Source organism: Solanum dulcamara, chromosome 5, assembly GCF_947179165.1.
Source record: "Solanum dulcamara chromosome 5, daSolDulc1.2, whole genome shotgun sequence".
Classification (NCBI taxonomy): Eukaryota; Viridiplantae; Streptophyta; class Magnoliopsida; order Solanales; family Solanaceae; genus Solanum; species Solanum dulcamara.
Genome location: NC_077241.1, coordinates 69,996,358 through 70,006,315, shown reverse-complemented (window position 1 = coordinate 70,006,315; position 9,958 = coordinate 69,996,358). Strand labels below are relative to the sequence as shown.

Sequence of the window (9,958 nt, the reverse complement as noted above, 5' to 3'; positions counted from 1 at the left end):
TAGATATGAAAATTTATTTTAAAAACTATTAATTTTTGTGAGTAATAGTATTGTGCTTGGAATAGGCATCAGACAAGTGTTTTCTTTTTTTAAAAAATATTTTAATTATAAAAGATTAATATACAAATATTAATGACCAAGCTTCAACTTGAAAATTACGACTAATTGAACAGTAACAGTTACTTTTTCTTTTGGTATTAAATTTTGTTTGGGTAGGATTTTTGTTGTTTTTAAACATGAATTTTACTGGGGATAAGAGATTAAAGATTGGTGATTATAAGTGATTATAAAAAATAAATTAGATTATTTTTCTCATAAAATAGTATAAAAAAGAAAAGTAAAAAGCACCAAAATTTACAGTGAAAAAAAGAAAGAAAGTAAAGAACGGTTAAGTAAAATAGGCCCTAATAAATCTCTCCATCATTAGATGCATCTGTTAATATTCCTAATAACTTAACCTCCATTACTCTTCTAAAAGTAACTGCCATTGAGACCCCCCACCCCATCCCTCCGCCGTCTATCATATATTTATCCTATTAGTTAACACTAATTACTTACTTAAACAAAAAAACAAGACTTCTTCGTTAGGTCTACTTTTGTTGAACAAGTGAGAAAAAACTGCAAGATTCACTAAGACATACAATATCTCTCTCTACTTGTCTTCTCAATTAAGGTAAATTATCCTTAAACTAATTCTATCTTTATTACATTAACCATTTCATGTTCTTATACTAATTTAAGCTACTATTATTGGTTAGTTAAGTCTACTTATTCTCATATAAGCTCATTTTGTATTTTCTTGTAAAGGATATTCAACAATGGCTAGTGTTAGCTACTATTCTGCTTCAAAATTGGAACCAAATGTTCAAGAATTCAACTTTGAAGAAATGGCTATGCAACAACTTCCTCCAGAGCTTCTTTTTGATTTCAACTATGATGTTGAACAGAGCTTTTACAATGAAAATCAAGATCATGATTGTTATTTTGATCCAGACGAGTTTTTTTTACCAATTGAAATGAATAACAATTCTTGTTTCATGCCAGAGTACTCTGCTTTCGAGAAACAGCAAAAGGTCTTTCAAGACAACTGTCCATCCACTCATAATTTTTGTTTCATTCCAGAGTACTCCATTTATGAGCGCACCCCAAAACATCAAAAGTTTTTTCAAGACATCTGCCTTCCAAATAGTAATATAATAACACCGTCCACTCATAATTCTTGTTTCTTACCAGAATACTCTGTTTATGAGAGTACCCCAAAACAACAAGAGGTCTTTCAAGACAATTTCCTTCCTCCTCATGGTTTGTTCAATGAGGAGTTCGTGCCAAATCCTTCAATCTTTCAAGATTTTGCCTCGTATTCGCTTCCAGAAATTCTTATGCCTGTTTTTAGTAGCGGATGCAGCAATAATACTGGAGTTGTCGCGAAGAAAGATGGTGGTAATAATAATAATAATAATAATAATGAGAAGAAGAAGATGTCAGCACAGAGCATGGCGGCGAGGCAGAGAAGGAAAAAGATTACTGATAAGACACAAGAATTGGGGAAATTGATACCTGGTGGACACAAAATGAATACTGCTGAAATGTTGCAAGCTACTTTCAAGTATATTAAGTTCTTGCAAGCACAAACTGCACTTCTTCAATTCATGGGAAGATATCAGGTAAACAAAATTACACAACATTCTAATTTTATACTATACTTTATTTTCGTTGTTGTTGTTGTTTCTTCTTTGGGTTATGAACTTTATTTCCATTCGTAACACTATTCGTCGATAGTTATAAAAGATTGTGTCATCTTTCTTCCATTCTTATCAATCGAATATTTAGCTGAAAATTTTGTGAAATAGGAGTTATAGGAAGGAATTTGTATTCAATTTATGTCTCTTTGAATTTAAATTGATATAAAAAAGGAGTACTATATATTGACTTGTTATACTCCCAGTATCATGTCAAAAACAGAAATCTAAGTTCATGATTGATGGTTAATTTTGGTAGCAATTGAATAAAAATAACATGAATTTTATGCAAATTTATATTATTAATTTTCACTTATTTACGAATCGTTACTTGTTATTTGTATAGAGAAATTAGACCTTTGTTAGTGTAAAAAAACTATATTCTATTAGCTACTAACTTATTTGCATTTAAATTTAATTTGCAGGAGAATGAGAAATTACTTGAAACATCAGATTTGCACAAACTTGTTGGATCTTCCTTGATCCAAGAGAAGTTGTATTCAAGTGAAAAATGCTTAGTTCCAAAAGTGTTCCTTGAAGCACTAGAGAATAATCAAGAAATCCAAAATTCACAAGTCCTTGAGGAAGTCAAGTCTTTGATTAAATGAAGAAAGTATTAATTTTCAGCCAAAGAATTAGAGAATTTAAGATTAGTTTAGTTTAGTTTAATTAACTGTTGTTTGTTGTCTTAGGTGATAGGTTAGCTAGCCATTTTTTTTTCCAGATTTTTTTGAAGTTCTAAGTATTTATTTTCTTAGTAAGAATTTCAATTATGTAATTTCACTGTAAATTCCTCATTTACAAGGAATTTAATTCCATGTGAAATACTTGTTCCAAAAATGATAAGCAAAGTTTTACTTTATTAGTCTTTATGTAGATATAATATATCATTTCCATGTCAAAACAACAGCCTTGTAGCTTGAGGCTGAGTTTTCGTTGGAAACTTGCCCTCATTTACAATACACAAATCGAGTTAAGCATTATTAAGCGCATTATTAAGCTTCCATTTGATTATAGATTTTGAAGTCGAAACTTGAAATATGAGCTTTCAAAGTTGTGATTCTTTATACTTTGTTTTGTGAATGAAAGTAAAATTTCTCCCAACCATTTTTTTAAGAACCTTAAAAATATTTTGAAGAATTTTTTTTAAAATCTAATGAAATTTCATGAAAATTTGTAAAATTTAATTCAAAATCAATGTCTATAAAGCCTTGCAGATGATTTACGATTTGTTTTTGGTGACATATAATATGAGTTTCCAACATTAAATATTTATATTTTTGAGTAAACATTGAGTATAATAATCTATATTTGAATTGAACTCGAATAAAATTTAAATTTTAAATGAAAACATGAAGCACTAAGCAACATCAATAGGCAAAGTAAATCAAAATGTAGAAAGTTATCAATACCAGGCCATAATATGAGATAAAACAAAATGGACCATCAATAGAGAACTATGTTTATGTATTCAAGAGATTTAAAGAAAGAGTGTAAACTTTTGCAATGTTGTATAGACATCACATTTCTTCTTTCGTTTCCAGAGGGCAAGGGGATGCTTAACTGTACTATTGATGCTACTGTGATGATATATGTGCAGTTCTCTTTCATCGTTGAGCTATACATTGTGCATCAGAGAGTTCCATGTTTATGCAGGTAATGACATTTCAATACGATATAGGATTTCAGCTGAAGTGACAAAAGATTACTCCTCGAGACAACTGAACCAGTTGGCAATGGTTGTACATAGGCCCTTAGTGTCATTTATTGACATAGTCTTAACCACTTGAGCAACAGCATCTGCTGGAGTGTATACAGCTCCTACTCGCCATTTTGGTTCCTGATCACAAAAATAAAGATTCACATTGTTTTTATATGAAAATGAAGAATAATGGAAAGTTCATTGTGAAGGATTTTCAGTTTCTTACTGTTACGATGCATGAAAAATTTCCACTTTCTATGTAAGGATGAGTAATGGAGGTCTCCATTATCTTTAAGTGGTACATAATGAAGCCAAACTATGCATTTATCAATGAACTCATCGTGCTAACAAGTACAACTGATATCACTCGCAAAAGTTGCAGTAGAATTCTCCTTATTTCTGTAGCTGCTTAAACAAGTGAAAAAAAAGCAAATCTTGCAAGAATGTGCAAGTTACCAGTATGCATGGTGTGATGTGGTTCCCGGTTAATGCAATTTTCTCCACTTTTCCACCAAAAGATTCTACACGAGGCTTTAGTGTCTCTTCAAGACGATCTGTCTCATCAATTGGATCGAGGTCAAACTTCACCTGAAATAAAGTTCAAACCCATCAATTCTAACATTGACTTCCAATTAGAAGCTAATTTTCTGGATGATAGAACCATAATATGAATACCAGAAGTGTACGCTTGACATTGTAGGCGTTTTTGAAACACTCAAGATTTTCTGAAGGTGTTGGCTTGAACTCTTATATCCCTTGAGCAAGCTTAAAGAAGCAACAATTTCATTAGAGCAGATAGCTAAGACCAAAACTATAATCCTGCTAAAATTCATAAAGCTTAAAGTTGAATATGCATCAAGAAAGTAAGATTCAGCAAGATATATAGTATTCGTGAAACAGCAAGAACAAGCAATGGAGATGATGAAATTTTCATCCATATTGCAGGCTCAACAAATAAAACTGACAGGACATACCTCGCCAAATACCGAAGGCAACTGATCAGCAAATTTAGTCAATGAAACAACTGTTTCTTGATCATAGTCAGGGATGATTGTTCCAGCTGTATCAAGAAACACCCTCAATGCATCTCCTACATATTATTGATGAAAAAAAGTGATTATACCGATGAAAAATATTAGCAGAAAAGGTGACTGTTGAAAAAGGAAAACAAAATTTTCTGGGTGAATATGATCACATTGAAATAGACAAATTTTCTGTTCAAAGCCAGAAAAAAATGCAATGATTACTTGATTAGGTCGTAACTCATTGAAGCTCTTGATCAAGCACATGCTAGATTGTTGTCTTTGACCAGAAATAATTGTAGATACATGGCGCAAGCGTATGGAAATCCATCAGGTCTCAGGAAGAAAGGATACAAACTAATGAGATGGAAAACAGTCATCACGAACAAAAGGGAGGGAGGAATGGGTATCAGAAACCTGAGGTTGCACAACATGAGTTTACTGACAAAACGGCTATGGAGGTATGCTAGAGAAGAAAACAGCCTATGGAGGGAGGTCATCAATATGAAGTATGGAGCCATTAACCAATGGAGCACCAACACAGTCAATACCCCCTATGGAGTAAGCTTATGGAAATCCATCAGGTCTCTATGGGATGTTTTCGAAAGAAACATTGAACTATCCCCCGGGAATGGTAGGAAAATTGCTTTTTGGAATGATAAATGGATTGTCCAAGAACCTGTGAGGGACAGCTTTCCAGAAATGCATAGACTGGCCAGGGATGAGAGCACTAAATGAAGATGTTCTGGTATGGGAGGACAAAGGAAAGAAGATGTTCACAGTTAGGGGTGATTATGCTTACTTCAGTAATGAGGGCCAGCAGCAACCTAACTGGCCTTGGAAGCAGATTTGGAAGGCAAAAGTACCCAACAAAGTGCAATGTTTCTCATGGTTGGTGGCTCGGAAGGCTTGTTTAACAATTGATAACCTTCAGAAAAGGGGTATGCAGCTGACATCCAGATGTTTTCTTTGCAAAGGAACAGCAGAAGATAACCCTCTTTTTGTGCACTGTGCTTATACTTCCAGCTGTGGCAGCTTTTTCCGACTGTGGCTAACTTGAAATGGGTTATGACTGCCAACACTTTTGAACTTTTGAGAGGTTGGGACCAAGCTGGGAAGAATGTAAAAACAGAAGAAATGGTGGAGGGCAATGCCAGTGTGCATATGGTGGACCATTTGGAGGGAAATAAATAACAGGTGTTTGAGAACAAGAGTAACCCGATCCAGAAAGACAAGATGAACTGCATTCTGAGCTTGCATTATTGGTGTAAAGAGTTTCGTATAGTGGATGCTGACTCCATTCTAGATATTTTGGAAGCTCTGTGAAGTGAACATAGACTTCTTTTCTTTCTATGTATTGTATTCTAGGTGCCAGACTGCCAGTACAATCGTACTGATGAATAGATATGTTACCATTCCAGAAAAACAAAAAACAATTTGAACATCTTATTCTTAAGCTCCATAAATGTAGATGGAATAGCAGTTCCATGCAAGATTGCTGCATATAGGAAATAGCAACTGGCATAGCTATGGTTTCTAGTGCAAATAAGAAATAATAGATGAAGCAGTTCGATTATCCAACCTGAAGCCGATTGAGCCATTGAATACGCTGGAGATATAACAGGCACCATCGGGCCAACAAGAAGACCCAACTGCAAAATGGGATCAAAACTTCAAGAAATGATGCATTTTGGCTGCAAAATATTCTATGGAGAAAATAAAAGCAAGACTTGAAGATTCTAGAAGAAGAAATTGTCGCAAGAATCTTATGGCCTATTCTATTTGCATATGGCAGGCTGGCAGCTGACCACAATAAATGCATTCACCAAATTCATATTATCAACTTTACCAAAAAAAGGGATCCTCTCTACCTTGACTAGATCATCCTTCAGAAAGCTCCATCGCTCAATCTGTCTGGCAACCACAAAGCTTCATCCAGTCCCCTTAAACCCAACTTTTATATGTGATAAGAACCAACCATCATTAAAATTCCTACATTTGGAATAACCACATATTTATCTGTCAGCTTACTGCTTGTTCAGTTCCTTTCTTCCTTTAGTTGCATTAATCTCCTATTCTGTTATCCCTACCCTTGAGTTTTTAAAATGAACCAGTGTCTACGGCTGTGCACACTATCGGAAGAGTAGACTTCCTATTTCTTATAAATGTTTGTCTCTTTAAAAAGGAAACAACTACCCTTTACCACATTACCTTTATATCCTCCTTTACAGTCTGGAAATCTTCGTGTTTTTGTGTTTCTTTTTTCTTTCTTGAGCAGAATGGTTTGGGAATCTTGTTTTTTGGGGGGAGGGTGGTTTGGCTCTGCGTGTGTGTTGAGTGATAGGGTGGTTTGGCTCTCTGTACAGTAGTTCATACACTTTTTCAGGCTTTTAGTTTCATTCATCTTCAGCAAGGTCTTGAGCAGACAAGGAGGAGGAGGGGGCAGACTGCTGGTGGAAAAAGGGGAGGCGAGGTAGAATATAGGACACGAACCTCAGTGCTGAAAAGAGTAAATCTCAATGTGTTAGCCTCTCTATCCAAATTCACACAGTAAGAACAGATGTTTACATATTTGGACAGGTAAGCAGCCAGACTACCCACTGATGTTACTATTATCTAACATCTGAAGCACTCACAAAGCTCTACTCCTTTCAGAATTTTCTTGTGGGGCATTGTTTTCAACAGCGGCGGACCCACGTGCATTTGAGGGTTCATCCGAACCCCCTTCGTTAAAAAATTACACTGTATATATAAGATAATTTTTATAATTTATGTGTATATATATTTAACATTAAACCTCGTGAGCATAAGCCAAATGACTAGCTCAGTGGCAAATGGGGTTCAATATTTCCCCTTAGCTTGTCTCAATTCGCAGGTTCGAATCTGAATAAGCACATTTTTTTTTCCTATTTAGCATAGGAAGAGAAGTTCAGAAGTGTCAAACTAAAGCTAGCTTATGCAAATGCCAATTGCCTAAGAGATGGAAAGATCTTTAGTTGATGAGACTGAATACAATGGGGTGAACAGGGTTAAGGATTTCTTTAGATACATAAAAATAATTACCTTGACCTCGAAAACGGAGCCAGGCATAACCATACCATTAAGGGGTCGTTTGGATGTATAAGAGAATATAATACATGTATTAGTCATGGTGTTATTCAATCCTTTGTTTGGTAGGATTTTCAGCCTATATATGACTAATACATAGCAAATCATGCTATTAACAATACAAGGGCTATTAATACATGGATAAGCATGGTTAAAGAGAGAACTGCCTTAATACACCATACCAAACACGGGACAAGATATAATCCCAGCATAACTAAGACACCTTATTCAGTCCTATTCTTATATACTCTACCAAATGACACCTAAGATTATGAGATAATCATATGTTCAGAGATAAACACATAACATTGGAAATGATAAGAAGTCTTGACCACACATGGATAAAATATTATAGGAACCGAAGCAGAAAAGGGACCAAACTAAAAGAAAAAATCAATTTTGGTAGTATCTCTTTTCAAGTTATAATGGAGTGCAAATTGTTCCGAGATAGAAGAAGAATCATGAGAAAAAAAAAGTGAAGACAATATAGATGCACAAATTTATAATGTCGGAATCAGCAAAGATTATGTAAGAAATGGACGAATTACCTGCTCAAAATATGGCACTGCCTCTGACGCTGGTCTATTGTTGTATGATATTATAACATTAGCCTACATGAAAGACATAAAAATGGACTCAGTAAGATATTCATTTCTTTGAACTGTGAGCCAGAGGTGAAACACCAAACCTTAGGTATCTTCTCACAAAAATAACTTCCGACGAGTGCTTGAATAAGAGCATCATTACTGCAAATTGCACAGTACCAAAAAGAAAACAGAAACAAAAAAGTTAATGTATCTGAAACAAGTACATTAAGAAATCCAGTGCAAACTGAGTTCCACTAGATATAGCACACAGAAAGAAGTATGCTAAAGCCTTTCAAGTGAAAATCTATTTACAAATTACTGAGTAACCCACTAAAATAAACAAGCCTGTGGTCCAAAATATTAAGAAGCACCATAGAAAAAAGGCTGATTTAGGGGATTTTAGTAGCTCAGCTGGTTGATTGGCTACCTAAACTTTCACCTTATTGATGAGGTTTAGATTTTCCACCTTGTAATTCCTCCCCATTTCCCCTCCCTCTACCCCCAAACTTTAAAATAAAATAAAAACTAATTCAAAACTAATTACCTGTGGCCAACTGAATAGAGTGGCAAATCAACAATCTCAGAAGCAGAAAGCCCAACATCAGGCAACCCTGATGCTAAAATTGAATCAAAACAAGTATGAAATCTCTCAAAAACCTGTCTAGTGACTTGGGCATGATCAAATGTCACATTATAAGGCACACAAATTATCAGATATCCTTCTCTCGCCAAATTCTCCAGTAAATAACTGTTACCAAGAACAACCCAGAAAACAAAACCAAGAAAAAAGATTCAACTTTTACTGCCAATTCCACAAACTACAAAAGAAATTACCACTTGTCTAACCTGTAAGTAACTTCAGGAACAGCTCCAATAAAAGCACCATCCACAAATTTGATAATAGCTTTGGGTTTTATACCCTTTGGTGGAGGAATAACCAAACAAGAATCCATCCTTTTGTAAAACTTACCAGTAGTGGGAATGTTGTAATTGGTTCTTGTAGAGTTGAAACTACCTATTCCCACATAGTCATTTGACAGTGTCATTTTAGGAAACTTGAACAACTTTGGGTTCTTGAGATTTCTAGGAGAAAAAGGGTGGAATAAATCTGGTAAAGTGTTTGGGAAAAAGAGTTTTTGTTTGATTTCAAGAAGATTGGAAGTGAAAGTAGTGGTAGCCATGTAAGCTGCAGAAGTAGAAGCCATTTTTCTACTGTGAGAGTGAAGAAGAAGCAGTGAGGGGAAATGGAGAGTTTTGGCACTTGAATTTGTGGAGTTATGGAGGCTTTTGGGCAGCATACCTTTTCGCAGCACTAATTTATATTATTTAATTTAATTGGGAAAAAATGAAATAAAATAGTATTTTATATCCTTATTGTTATTTTATTGAAATAGAAAATTTTTTATTTAACATAAAACAATCAATGATCTAAGGTATTTTTACTAGATTCGCTATCGGAAATTTCTCCGCCTATCTCATGCCATACTTCTTTTTTCTTTGAATCGGGATTTAATCCCTAACTATAATTATGAAATACTTGTAAAGTTGAATTTATGAAGCAAGTTGATTGAATTGTAATGAATTTTCTAATTTAAGAAGTTTTGGATAAATACAAATCAATCATGATATCAAACATAAAAAAAAAATTATTATGATTAATTCAAACCACAATTTATCTTTATATTCCACTAAGTTGTAACTACATTTATATTGCATTAAATTAACACAATCAAAACCACCAATTGCTTCAAATTGAATTATTTTTATATTCAATCAAATTATCTATCGCCATTAGACTCT

General features: G+C 34.2%; 2 protein-coding genes across 2 annotated transcripts; one reads left to right on the top strand and one right to left on the bottom strand.

Annotated features, from left to right (window-relative positions):
- Positions 1-818: 818 nt before the first annotated feature.
- On the top strand, positions 819-2,347 carry LOC129890715 (transcription factor bHLH52-like). Its single transcript, XM_055966208.1, has 2 exons — positions 819-1,664; positions 2,165-2,347. Exons 1-2 carry the CDS (start codon positions 819-821, stop codon positions 2,345-2,347), a joined length of 1,029 nt encoding a protein of 342 aa, XP_055822183.1.
- Positions 2,348-3,163: 816 nt separating this feature from the next.
- Positions 3,164-9,443, bottom strand: LOC129889537 (uncharacterized). Its single transcript, XM_055964879.1, has 9 exons — positions 9,005-9,443; positions 8,703-8,906; positions 8,260-8,317; positions 8,120-8,182; positions 6,046-6,115; positions 4,416-4,531; positions 4,117-4,206; positions 3,898-4,029; positions 3,164-3,579 (listed from the first exon to the last, which is right to left on the bottom strand). Exons 1-7 carry the CDS (start codon positions 9,361-9,363, stop codon positions 4,189-4,191), a joined length of 888 nt encoding a protein of 295 aa, XP_055820854.1. The 5' UTR covers positions 9,364-9,443; the 3' UTR covers positions 3,164-3,579; positions 3,898-4,029; positions 4,117-4,188.
- Positions 9,444-9,958: the final 515 nt, after the last annotated feature.